The 14,553-nt window shown below is 41.8% G+C and overlaps 1 protein-coding gene across 3 annotated transcripts in view; it reads left to right on the forward strand.

Moving 5' to 3' along the window:
* The window catches only part of LOC139642866 (gamma-aminobutyric acid receptor subunit beta-3-like), a 57,850-nt gene extending 44,570 nt beyond the window's left edge, over positions 1–13,280 (forward strand). For 2 of the 3 annotated variants that reach the window (XM_071517902.1, XM_071517903.1), the window contains 4 exons: positions 3,649–3,801; positions 10,130–10,377; positions 11,280–11,348; positions 12,909–13,280. In XM_071517902.1, the coding sequence (XP_071374003.1) occupies positions 3,649–3,801; positions 10,130–10,377; positions 11,280–11,348; positions 12,909–13,280 (842 nt within the window). The remainder of the gene's footprint in view (positions 1–3,648; positions 3,802–10,129; positions 10,378–11,279; positions 11,349–12,908) is intronic. The other variant, XM_071517904.1, reaches the window with a different exon arrangement.
* The last annotated feature ends 1,273 nt before the right edge of the window (positions 13,281–14,553 follow it).

The following is a 14,553-nucleotide window of genomic DNA, read 5'->3' on the forward strand; positions in this document are numbered from 1 at the left end:
TGTGTGTGTACGCGTGCGAACACTCGCATGTCCATATGCATATGCATGCGTGTGTACGTGTGAGTTTGTGTCTGCAGAGGCTCATTGCAGTAACGACTCGCTTGTTTGCACATCATGCAGTGTCATCGTCATCGTCACCTTCATCATTGTCTTCATCCTCAGTGTCGTCTTCATCATCGTCAAGATCACTGAGATAATAGCCGCTCTCATGTCGTCGTTACTTTAACGTTTTGGGCTTTTACCGCACAGGGTTCCCGCGGGCCGTGAAAATCTTTGAAAGTTTGAGAAAACATAAAATAAGGCCTTGAAAGATTTTCAAAATGAATGCATGGCCTTGAAAGTAAAATATATCACCAAATTCATCATTATGCCTCAGCTCTCTGGATCTCTCTTGGTTTGAGGATGAACACTTGTACATTTGTGTTGGTGTATAGCAGCAGTTTTGAAATGAAGGATTCCATCAGGATTTCTTGACTTGACAAGATCATGAGTAAAAAAACAAGGCCTCTATCATGAAATTTGACCAATGTTATGTCTTACCCCAAAACATGCCAATACTGAGCCCTTGAATTTCACTAAAGAAATACCTTGAAAGTCATTGAAAAGTCCTTAAATTTGATGTCCAAGTGTGTGTGGGAACCGTGACTTAGCTTACCGTAGCTTATCCACAGCAACTTACAATAAGTGAGCAGGTAGGGGTTCAGAGTCTTGGTCAAAGACACAATGGCTGTTGCAGGATCAGACCTGCGACCCTGTGGTTACTGGACAGTCCAGAGACCCAACTACCTGCTACTAGGTTGAAAATACAAAAAAAACAGAGAAAAGCAGAGAAAAACATTCCACCAGTGACACTCTGGGTCAAGTGCAGACCTCCTACACCCTTGTGCTCCCATCCACTCCTCTCTCCTTGACATTATTGTTGTATCATCATCATCATCGTCACTTCCCTCTTCCTCCTCCTCCTCCTCCTCTGCCTTCCCTTCTCCTCCTCCTCAGCCTCACACATGGTGTTCCACCCACTCACTGGTGTTGTTTGGCGTAGCAGTTACAGCCAGTTCTAGACGCCCACATGCAGTGAACCTCAAACTCCCCTTTTCTCTAAAACCACTTCTTCTGCATCTGTTACTGCAAAGATATTCGGTTCTTATTCAAGCTGGAGGAGCTACCATTACATTGATGCATCAAAAGGAGTCAATGGGTTATTTTAAGACTAGTGACAGTCCGTACCATTCACAATGTAATGTATGTTCAGCGTTTCACCGTTGAGATAGCTCATGGCTGCCAACAGCGGGGCCTGCGGGCCAAACATGGCTGTCCACAATACTTTGGAGGGACTTCCAAAAGGGTTCCAGGGAATGATCAGAATAATTTGGCTATTTTGTTTGCATACAAGCAACACTAGGCAAGATTTGTATGTAAAAATGCATCCAACTTAGCAGCCTGAATCACAAAATGAAGCTGCAACAGAGAAGAGCGTCCCATCCCCCGTAGATTTGTCTTATGTTCTCCTGTTTGGCAGATACATCAATAAGTGTTCGTCCAATGACATTTGAATTCCTTGGTTATACAGCCTACAGTCTTTGGTCTTCTTTGCCTGTTTTTAAGCTTTGTCCCTGCTGGCCACCGTACACTCTCTGAACGGGAGTGGATCATAATACACTGGCACTAGAGTGCAAACTGATTCTCCACTGTCTGGATGGTTAACTAACCTAAGGTTGAAGCTTCACATTATTCCCATGGAGTGAAGTCATGTCATGAGGAATTACTTGATCCATTGTTTAAGTGAGTGAGCAAGTGTTAAATTAAAACTGCTCGTCTCTTTATTGAATATTTCACACACAGTAACTGGTTCTATACAGGAACTAGCATCGAAAACAGGGTGAGATATTTCCATGGAAAATGTAGATTAGTTTGCAGATGAGACAAAATACTAATTTTAGACACTGGTTCCATCTCTTCCTCTCTCGTCCCTTTGGTATCATTTGGTATAAAGCATCACAGACCAGCGGGGTTGGTAAACATGAGCGTGCTGTGTGCAGTTTAGTGACGTAAACTGCACACAGCACTCACACAGTAATGAAGTCTTCAAATTTCATTTAAATTTCATCTGACATTTGGAACTGTCAACGTGCAAAATTGCCTAGTGCAGCTTTAATTAAATCTGAAAAGTGATTGTGACATCAGTTTCTTTTAACAAGGCATATCAGAGAGCATGCTGGTGATAAAAGCTATAGTTTTAAAATAATCAATGTCCAAAAAATATTTTTGGCCCACCATCTATTTACATGTCAGCCCCTGGCTTTGCATATGAAGAAGTGTGGGTAGTGCTAATCTAGTTGTCTTGTCTGTGTTGAGACGATTATGAAAGTTTTGATCATTATCAAAGAGAAAAATTGATCCAAGACGCTGCCCCAGTGTATTTTGTGAACACACAGCCCAAAACCAGAGTATTCACAGATTTCTTTTCTGATTCAGCCCATGTTTGCCATCGTGCCTGGTGAAAATTTCATGAAGGACATGTTGGGATTTTTATTGCAACCTACCACAGGTGCAGAATCTTAATGAGATTGCGCGATTTTCCCAGAGTGACTATCCATTTATCTAGGCACACAAGTGTGGAGTCGATTTGGACCCACGCTCACCACGAGTAGCCTTGGCTGAAACATGAAACTCCCACTTATCACCCACGGATTGGAAATTTCAGTGAAATGGCTTCCACTTATCCTCCAATATAAAACGAAAATGACAAATAGCCAAGGATAACGGGAGTAATGAGCCATACATTCAATCCATAAAGACACATACTCTGGGAGATTCATGGTAAATCATGCATTGCCCTTTTCTTCTATCAGATCATGAGTAAAAAAAAAACAATCTGTGAGAATTTCTCATACCAGCTCATGGGAAAGAAATGACATAATTCTTTCTCATAGCAGATCATGGTGAGGAATCTAATTTTAAATTCCTGACTTAAGAAGCCTCACAGGCATTGCTCCATGCATTTATAAAGCTATTATACTTGCATTAATGCCGAAACCCACAGAATCATGGTATGAATTATGTAGGTGGATGGGATGTGGAAAATTGATATATCATCAAAAAGAAAAACTGTGTGCTGAAATTTTTATCACCATCCTGTATATTGTGTCAAATCATCATGAAATAGGGTTACAGTTGCGTGTGTGTGTGTGTGTGCCGGCGTGTGTGTGTGTGCCGGCGTGTGTGCGCGCGCTAGCGAGGGGATGCTTGTTACCATGGCGATAAATCCAACCCATGCTGTCGGTGTAGTCATGGAAACTGAAACAAAAACACAAGGTGTCCCTGCATGCTCCTTGGAAGAAAAAATCAGCCAAGATGTTGCTTTTCCTTGTCAACATTTTCAATGAAATTTGTATTTTGACTGAATTTTTTAGATCATTTTTTTAATCTCATCAATAGATGTTATTGTTTTTTGGGGGTTTTCACTGGAACCAAATCTGTCTTTGTAGTTTTATTGTAGGTGTCATGACCCAAGCACTTAAATTTCTCACCTCCTAATAATTTTTTCTGTCCATTGAAAATGTCCTCTTTCACCGCAAGATTGAAAATGCACTGTTTCAGTCACTGTGGCACCTTGCTCATTGTTTTGTCCCTTTCTTCTTTCCATAGGTGCCTACCCTCGTCTGTCTCTGAGCTTCAAGCTGAAGAGGAACATCGGCTACTTCATCCTGCAGACGTACATGCCGTCCATCCTGATTACCATCCTCTCCTGGGTCTCCTTCTGGATAAACTACGACGCCTCCGCCGCCAGAGTGGCTCTGGGTGAGAAAACGTATTTGTTAAGGAGCCGATAGTTGGCTCCTTAAATGAGCGGTCAGGAAGCGAAATTGGCTGCGAGCCTCACTTCTGGTGGATTCCCGGGAGGCAAAGAGCAGCAATATGTTTTCATGAACCCGGGTCCCACAGTAATAGACTAAACTTCTCATGGTGTCCTGGGATCAGTGGAGGCTGGTGACTCACAAAGCTGAGGAGGACAGGGCTTGGAAATATGTGTCTATTAAGTCTACTGTACTCAAGACTAAAAGAGCTACTTTTTAAGGAAAAGATAAAAAAAAATCCTTCCTTGTCCTGGGCTAAAGAAAGGTTTAAGACGTTACACCTGGCACACATCAATGAGCATCTTATTATTCGATTAAGGCAATACTCTGACTCTGAAATTGTCATGTAAACGCCTTTATCTGATTATCTTGATCGGGAGTAAGCATAAACCGGTTAACACAGCTAGATTTCTGCTCAGTCTTTCCATTTATTGGGGCATGTGAAAGCCTTCGTCAGATTTCTTTTGGCTTAGGGTTAGGGTTATGTCAAAGGTCGCCAGACGCAGTAACCCTAATGTTGTATGTATTTACAAAGCAAGCAACATGGCGCAGTGCAGCGGAGTGACGAGCGGTAGACTGATTTATTAAATGAATCCATGTAAATTGGGTTATTAGAGAAATGTTCAAAGCGTTACCTCGAACCGTGTAAACGTCATAATCGAAATATTGCCTTAAGCTGATTACCGCTGGTAATTGGGGTGTTGGTGTGCATGTAACCGTCCTCAATATGCGTTTGTATGGGGTTTTTTTGGTGTCTGTATCTGTGTTTGGCTTCCGCTTTGCCCCTCCGTGGGGCAAAAACATGAATCCATGACCTTGGCTTGGAACAGAGTGGGTCATACCTTGGTCTGTACTCGTTTTGGTCACTGAGCGGAGCTACAAATAGAGCTGGTCTCTAATAAGAATACTGAAAAAAAACGTGTTATTATTGAAGAGTGCTAATCTGGGTTGAAACGCCTACTCACTCTGGGGCTCTGGTGAGCAATAAACAAAGGCAGAGCTGGAAGCAGCAATTCGCTGGTTTGTAGTTATTGTAATTCTTCGCAGGGGGTTACAATACAGTCTAGTCAGTGTCAGATACTGCGCAGTTTAGTTTGACATATGAGGAATCAAGCATTAACATTGGGACCCATGTTTACTGAAGAACCAAAGTCATAATATGAAGGCGATGAAGGTAATGAACATAATGTAATTAATACAATGGACTGTGTGTACCAACCAGCAGGCAGGGTTTAAATAATAATTAACACGTAAATTGTTCACATTATAGGTACACAATGTCTTGCTAGGAAGAGGGTAATTATCCAGTTTTCTTTCAGTGATGCATTGGCATTGTAGATCCTCTCCCAGGCGTTTGGCAGCGTTAGAAGCCAAGCCAAGCATCTAAAGTGAGCTCCGCTTCAGTTATGTTTCTCATCGGTGAAGATAGGAGTTCGGGACAAACTTCCATCAGCAGACATTCATCCTTCAGGCACTTATTCGGGGACGTTTCTCAATGAGACGAAGGCTCGTTCTGAGCTGTCTGGCATGGCAACGATCCTCTGTGTCACGAAATCCCTCCCAAACTTTTTGGTGCCACAAAAATGTGCAAAACACCAAATTCCAGGTCACACCAAATTATTAATTGCCAAGAACATGACATCCCAAATGAATGACTGCTTGAAAAGAAAACAGAGTGAATTTCTGAGGCGCACCAAATTATTGATCACATGGAAAGGGGCATACCAAAATATTGACTGCCGAGGTCAAGGCACGCCAAATTATTGATTGCTTGGAACAATCATGTAAAGTCTGGTGTCATCATAAAAAGAGGGAGTCCAAGCATAATAAACTACCAGCAAAGGCCCAATTTAGTTGTAGTTATCATAAAATTTACCATAGAATCTAAAACACCATTAAAAGACATTGCCAGGAGCTGCTCCATTGATGATAAATAGGACATTTTGTTGACACTGCAATTCATTCTATAAAATATTTTCATTTTTGTAACATATCCAACTATAATTTCAAAATTCCAAAGTGTTTTTTTTCCAGCCAGATAGCCTCAAAAGTGGAGGTATCACCTTGAACATACAATAAATCACGTCATCTTTGCATTTTTTTATTTCCATTCCATCTATTCTATTCTATTCTATTCTATTCTATTCTATTCTATTCTATTCTCTTCTATTGAATCATTCAATGTCAATCCCTTCTGTCCTTCGTTAAGCAAAAGCAGCACAACCATTGTGCGTTGCGCTTACATCATCTTTAACGTGGACGGATATGGAGCTGTGATGACCTTAAAACATGATAATGCTTTTCAGAAAACTTGCCCTGAACTCCCCCTCCTCCTCCTCCTCCACTCTTATCTCCCGCTACATACAGCTGGTTAGAGATCGGAACGGATATTTGGAAAGCATGTGTGTGTGTGTGTGTGCGTTTGTGTTTCACATCCACCCCGCGTTTGCCTTTTAGCAGAGCTGGTGGGCTTTCTTTCGTTAAGGCATGCTGGATGCAATATCCGGTCATTACCGTATGTCTTTGTGTGTAGATCTGTGCGCGTGTGTGTGTGTGAGTATGTGTGTGTGTGGATGTGTATGTGTGAAGTCCCACTCGCTGCAATATCCGGTGTGTGCTTCTTCAGCTAAGAGGCAACCGGAGGACCATTCACTACTCCTGATGGATCATTACGAGCTTTCAGCAGGTGCCCTAGATGGGGAAGAGTGCGCGAGTGTGTCTGCTTGACTGTGTGCGCGTCTCTGCTTTTTTTTTTTTTTTTTTGTGTGTGTGTGTGTGGGTGCAAACCTAAGAGCAGTGTAATGATCAGAGAGGATTCAATTCAAGGAGGCAGCAGGCGAACAATTGAATTGTTTGAGGGAGAATCTCATTTTCCCGAGCGATACCGAAGCATTGCAAAGATACAAATGACCCGCTCGTCCCGTAATCGGGTTGAAACCCATTTCCACTGGTCGTGCCCTGCGCTCATAATCATATTATATCAGCTGTCAAGGTGTGGGCATTTGCTGTAATTGGTTAGGGAACACTGTTAGTGTAACAGTAGACACGCAGGTTTGAGCTCACTTTGCATGGCGCTGGACCTTCGATGGTCCTCCCAGCACTGGAAAACCTCCCTATTCTAGACCATAGACTCCCAAACTGACCAGTCTTCCGAACCTCTGTGCATGCTAACTACATAGCTAACAGTTTGTGCTGTCATGTATGATAGAGTTCACTTAGCACTGGCTTGTTTTATGGCCATATACACTATATACACAAGCCTCAGCAATGTGCAAACTGTCTAGAGAGCTGACACTTTGTTACCGGTGCCATAACAAGGCATGACACCACTCACATAGTTAACATCCATTGACTTTTTTAAGCATTTTACTTGATGGCTTTTATTTTTTACAGTGTTGGGCTATGTTGCCAATGGCCTATTGGTTTGTGATTATAGGAGATTTGATTGCTCTGTGCCTTTGCTATGGTCGTTAAGGTAGAAAGAGACTCGGAAACACATAACTGAGGGGGGGGGGGGGGGCAGACAGAGGTGCAACGTGAGCAAAGAGGGAAACCACCGATAAATGATGGTGGGATCTGGGGAAAAAGAGATAAAGGATAAACGAGGTGGGAGAGAGAGAGAGAGCGGGAGAAATTGAGTGAATGAGAGGGCGATGGAGAGGGAGTGTGAGAGAGAGAGAGAGGGAGGTGGGAGAGAGACTCGAAAACAGACTAAGAGGGAGGGAGAGAACAATGGAAAGAGACAGAGAGAGATGGAGAGAGAGCGAGCGACAGAAAGAGACGGAGAGAGGGAGACAGAGAGCGAGAGAAACCCCATAAAACTATATTTCTCCCCCGAGAGTCCAGCGGCGTGATGAAAAAGGAGGGACGCCCATGGGCACAGGGGCCTTTGATTAAATTGTCTGAACAGAGAGAGGGAGGGACAGAGAGAGAGAGAGAGAGAGAGAAGGGGGGGGGGGTGAAGGACAGAGAGTAATGGCACAGCTGAGAGAACACCTATAAAGAACAAGGCTGTCGTTAAGCAAAAAAACCCTAGAGATTGCACCATCCAATAGAGAGCCAAAGGGGAAGAGACGTAGCGCAAGCGCACACACACACACATTCCCGCGCGCTTTTCCCCCCTATCTCTCTCCGATACACACACACACACACACACACACACACAAGCGGTGTTGGCCTTGTAATGTGCCAATAAATCACACTAAGGGCTAGATTGACCTTAGCTCCCCCACCCCCCTCATGCCTCTTGTCTCCTCACTGTACCTTATGACACACACACACGCAATCACGTACACACACACACAAGCACACACTAAAACCATGTCCGTGTGTGTTATACGAGCGGCCCGGCTACTGATAGGCTCCATTTATTCTCCAGTATGGGAAGATAAAGCAGTAGAGATATATCTGCCATATATATCTATAATGAGATGAGATATGGCGTTATTGCGTTATTGGAGGTCAGGGTTTGCATGTTTACGGGTTGAGGCGTGTGTTTATGGGCGGCGAATGACATAACGCGAAATGTATCAAACACACCGCCGATTCAATTTCCCTCGTCTCTTTGTCTCCGCGACAGTTTCTGTCTCTGTGTCTCTCTCTCTCTCTCTCTCTCTCTTTCTCTTTCTGTCTCGCCCTCAAACACACCCATGCACAATGTGCGAAGGTGCCTTTCCCGGGAATACCGGGAGATAGCGAAATAATCACGCTAAGCCATTCGGCACCCCCCGGTGGATAAGGTTACCGAGAGCCGGGGGCCAGATACATGCAGCACTATTCTAATGAGTTATTTCAGCTTGATGACCAAGGGGCAGTCGGAGGTTTCAAGGCAGACCTTTGCATTTCAATGAAGCGGAGGTTATGCGCACACCTATTTGTACGCGCATGTAAGCGACGTCGTACACACAGAAACAGGAATCCAAGCCGTAAATGGTTTCATATGGGCGCACAAGCAAAACACATGCACCGTTCGCTTTTTCTTTCTTTGTCTCTCACTTTTGTTATTTCTTGCAGCGGGTCAATCCTCCTCTTAACCAGTAGGAGAAATAACAACAGAACAAACATGTTTTCTTCAAAGAGAGCCTAGTTTCTATAGTAACGCCTCAGACAGCTGATGGGATTTTTTTCCAACGTGACCCTTAGGTTGCTGACAAGATACCAACATCTGTTTAAAATTGTGAAATGCCCCTTTAGGACAGGCTTACACCATGAGACAGTTTTGAAGTAATTAAGTGCCAAATTTACCCTCCCAGATAGATTTTCGAGATGGGGAAGGAGGAGGCCTTGGAGAAAAAATGACGTGATGTGTGACTTTCACCCAAATCTTATCTCCTAAATGAATGTGCGATGCTCTAAACAAGGCTAAGTTTGCTTCTGTCTCAAAGCCCCGTGGAGAAACAGATATAAGAAGGTTGCAAGAGTCGTGGTTTGTATTTGAGTTCTGAGCTCATATTTAACGAGATGAGATATATCAGCTCCCACTGAAAAAAGGTGCCTGCCTAGGTCCTCATGGAAGATGAGTAAAGCAGATAGGAGGATAATACTAATTCTAAGACTAATACTGATAGTGATACTAATGCTGATACTAATATTGATGCTGATACTAATACTGATACTGATATGGATACTAACACTACTAATACTAGTATTAATACTAATACTAACACTGGTACTGATACCAATTAGTATCAATGTACTATTAGTACATTAGTGCTGATAGTGATACTGATACTGATACTAATACAGATAATGTAACTGATAGTGATACTAATACTAGTATGGATACTACAACTGTTACTGATACTCATTTTGATACTAGTATTAAAATATGGAAATATTTATACTAACACTAATACTGATACTAATACAGATACTAAAACTGATACAAATACTAGTACAGATACTACAACTGTTTCTGATACTCATGTTGATACTAGTAGTAATACTAATACTAATATGGATATTTATACTAACACTAATACTGATACCAACACTAATACTAACACTGATACTGATACAAATTCTAATACTAATAGTAATACTTATACAAATATGGATACTAATACTAACATGATTACTGATACTGATTCTAATACTAATAGTAATAATGCATATCTTTTTCCTCACTAAGGGATTTCCACCAGAGATACTGCCTATCCTGACTGAAGCTAGTGTAATTGGACATTGTTGATGAGCTGCCTCTTGGCCGATGACAGGCTCCTATCGTTATTGTATATTTGTTTTAACGCCACACTTCTTTTTCCTCCCCAAAGGGATCACCACGGTGCTGACCATGACCACCATCAACACCCACTTGAGAGAGACGCTGCCCAAGATCCCCTACGTCAAGGCTATCGACATGTACCTGATGGGCTGCTTCGTCATGGTCTTCCTGGCCCTGCTGGAGTACGCCTTCGTCAACTACATCTTCTTCGGGAGGGGCCCGCAGATGCAGAAGAAGCTAGCCGAGAAGGCCGAGAAGGCCAACAACGAGAGGGCAGCCAAGTACGACTCTGCGAGGGTGAGTTGGGATTCGCTGATCGGATTTGTGCTTCTCAAGTCATACTTCAAATATTCGCACATGATTAGGACGGCATACGAGCATTTGTTCAGTCAGAGATTGAAAACGACACACAAACTGAAGGCCCATTCACATCTAGAACGATAACTATAAAGATAACTATAAACTATAACAATATAATTGTTATAGTTTATCGATGCAAAGAGATCGATGCAAAATTATAGTTATAGTTATTGTTTTGGATGATTTTATATTTATAGTGCTTTAGTGGGAACACAGACATTCTATTCACAATTTGAATATTTTTACAGTTCTAGTTATCTTTATAGTTATTGTTCTATATGTGAATGGGCCTTGACTGGTATAAATGGAGTGGATGAATGGAGGGATGCATGAATGAAAGAATGAATAAACAAATGGCTGAAAGAAAGAATGAATGAATGAATGAATAAGGTACACACTAATAGATTCAAGATGAATAAGTTGAAATCCTTATTTCTGATGAAATTAAAATATTTGTCACAATGGCCAGTGGGACCAATGTTGGCATGAATATGCTATGAATACTGGGTCGCTTCCGCAGGAGAACGCCCCGGGACAGCATGGTGGAAAGGACAGTGTGAAAGGACAAAGATTCAATTTGCTTCTTTTTTCCCTTCCCAACAGGACACAAATGATAAAACAGCTATGGTGATAAATCTAAAATGAACTTTTTTTTTTTTGGTCAGCTCATGAGAAAAGAAAAAGCAAAAGGAAAACGTATTGCATAATTTAACTGTATTACATTATTCAATTATTCATAAGCATCTGTATGCCCGATGGAGGCTTCAGTAGCCAAAATGCGTCGGGTTTGAGAAAATCCATTCTCAATTATTTGTGGCTGAATATCTTCATCTCCTCAGGAGGCAGGTAGTAGGACCGCATCCCTAAAACGCTCCAATCAGGTTAAAGGTCTTCGCCACTCACGCTCGGTGAGTTGTTTGTTCAGTGGGACTCCTCAATATTCTTCAGTCAACTCCGCCATCGCCATCAGCTGACATGGATGTTTTTCTTTCTCTTCAGCCATAACGCATAAAGTTTGTTCATCCATGGAATGAATGACATGACTACAGACATTTCCATAACATTGCCATAATCTCGGGAGTATTCAGTTTGACTTTCCGACTTTTTCGTTGTAATTCAACATGTTTTTCCACATTGGATGAAAGACATGGTACTTGTGCTGTTTTGGATACGACCCTGTTTTCTACTTTCAGAATGCATGCTCTCTGTGTATGCTACTTTATCTGCAGTCTTCATCACTGAATTCATTGTTGATGATGTCAAAAACAAAGACATTTCCCACATAGCTTTCATACAGTGACATAGCCCACGTCAGGATGTGCCAAATCAGTGTAACTTTCTGTGGGTAGCTACTGTAGAAGTCCCCCATAGTGCGTCTATGCTGCATTAGTAGCAGCAGCTAGCATTCTTTTTCAAATGAAGATTTTTGTTTCAAAATGAAATATCCACCCTTGTGAAACATGTGTGATCCACAAAATGATTGTTGGTACTGTATGAAAGTAAAAGTCACTGATGAATAATACTAAAGTTGTTTGAGTGAGGAAGTTATCATCTGTGTTTTTAAAATATTGAGCAATGAACATCAGGCAACAATTCTTCTCCAAAATGTCTGTAGCATTTTGGAATGAAACCTTTCAAAAGATATAAACAACAACTGATTTGGGCTGAAAATGGATACTATTTGAATTTGAATTTTCCAACAAAACCCCCTAAAAGCCATGGCAACATTGCCACATTAATTCACTGTTGTATGCATTGCATGCAGGGAACTATGGGACTTCTACGGTGGCTACGTTTGCATGAATGATTGCCACTGTACGTCATTGTTTATTTGTTTTGTGGCAGACATGATCACAAGCATGGAGTATGCTGTACCTCCTATGTGTTTAAAGTGTTGAGTAGTGACTTATTTTGTTTCAGTGGGAAATTATAAGGAGGACTCTGTCTTGTCAGTTATTGTATCTTGAATCTTTCCAGTTTGCAGCTCCAAAGGTGGATTTTTGGATTATACAAGGCAGCAGACCTCATAGTGGTGGCAATTGTAGTGCTTTAATTCAATCTAGAACATAACAGATTTTAGCCATGGGAAATTTAGAACCGGACACCAGGCTCGAGTGGAAAGTGCTGGTGTGTCAGTCAACAATCTTGAATGGTCATTTGGCTGGCAAGCTTAAGATGGCTGCCATAGAAAGTGAGACAGTACTGTCATGGAAATGAGTATCAGTTTGGTGCATGAGACTCGCAGTGCTGACTTGTTGCCATGGCAAAAGCATGATTTCATTGAACATTCCATTGGATGCCCACACATGAGACAATCGCTCGGCTCCATGACAACCGCGTTTGGCGGCACCCGTCTTGGGCGACCGACAGAGATTGCCTCGAAACTTCACGAAGTGTCCTTTCTAGCGGCTCCACTTATGTGCTCATAATGATGTTAATTAGCTCTCTCATTTCTTCTCTCTCCCCAGGCGGAACCGCACGGGCACGGGAACATCCTGCTCACCACCCTGGAGATCCATAACGAGGTGGCGGGGAACGAGATCACCACCAGCGTGGCGGACATTAGGAACTCTCAGTCCATGGTGCAGCTGGACAGCACGGCCTCGACGCACATCCAGTACCGCAAGCAGAGCGGAGGCATCGGCTCGCGCTCCGCCAGCCGCCACTCCCTGGACCGGGCCGCCCAGATGAAGCGGAGCCGCCTGCGGAGGCGGTCCTCCCAGCTCAAAATCAAAATCCCCGACCTGACGGATGTGAACGCCATCGACCGCTGGTCACGGATCATCTTCCCTTCCGTTTTCTCGCTGTTCAACCTCGTCTACTGGCTCTACTACGTCTGATTGGACCGTCGTTTTGTTTAGGTGTTTGTTGTTGTTGTTTTGTTTTGATTTTTTTTTTTGGTTTTGTTTTGTTTTGTTTCTTTTTGTCCTTTTTTCTGTTGCTTTTTTACGTGATGGAATCTATCAAGAAAACAAAGACTGCAACAATAAAAGAAAAAACAGACTCAGAAAGACTACTGATGCTTGGACCAACTTCTCGTCAAAATTCTTTTTATATATTTGCAGTCTTTGAATCCTTCGTACCAAACTCTTCTTTTTTTTCAGAAGTATGTACTGTAATTGGGACTTGTTAATGTCAATTCCCAACATTTGCCCTCTCAGTAATTTGTAAATAGAGAGATGCAGAGCCAGCAATTGAATAAACAATACAGTATTTGCAAAAATCAACAATAGACACGAAAATGCAGATTTTTGTAATCAAAAAACAACTATTGTGAAGAAAAATGAATAAACTTTATACTACACAGGCGGTCAGATAAATGCAGACGATTCCATTGAACAAACTAATGTATGTTTGACTGGTACCCTATGCAGTATTAATGCATGTAATGATCAGCCATAGTGAAAAAAATTATTCCTTTTTTGCCTTGGGTTATATTACATTTTCAAAGTGCAGATCAGAAGCTTTTTTTCAAAGACAGAATCCTGTTGATGTGTATTTGTGTATAGTATTGATATTATAGTTATTAACTATATCATGTATTGATCTGGTAAACCTTTATCCAAACATATTTATTTAAAGTTGGGGACTTTGTCCTCTGTTCAGGATGATTGTGACTCAGGTTCTGAATTTTGCTATTTGGCATCTTTTTCTTGACAAAGAAAAGTGCCGCTGAAATATCCTTTTGGTAATTTGATAGGAAAAAAAGCACAAAAGTGAATGAAACTGCCATTTTTTCACTTCACTCTTTTACCTTCTCGCAACAGCGCTTCAAGTGATCGCATGACAGAATTGCACTCAAATTGATCAAATTCCTCTAAAACTGTCTTACTTTCATTTAAAACAACTGCCAAGGGCCTTGTGGGCGATACAGTTACTCAATCCATGAAATATTCTAATATTTTTGTACTCTGTGTCTTCAGGTATTCATTTTGTTTCCTAACCCGTCTTGCTGAAAAACATATTTATGCTCACAACACTCTCAGAGAGGTCAAACTGTGGAACTCTGTTGTGTTGATACAGTGGTTTACTGGAGGGATGACAGGCATTGTTTGTACATAAGTACATAGTTGTGTATATACATATATATATATATATAAATATATATACTGT

The sequence above is a fragment of the Centroberyx affinis genome, unplaced genomic scaffold (genome assembly GCF_046629955.1).
Source record: "Centroberyx affinis isolate AG114_WGS23_722 - 3 ecotype Tasmania unplaced genomic scaffold, CSIRO-AGI_Caff_v1 ptg000538l_1, whole genome shotgun sequence".
Lineage (NCBI taxonomy): Eukaryota > Metazoa > Chordata > Actinopteri > Beryciformes > Berycidae > Centroberyx > Centroberyx affinis.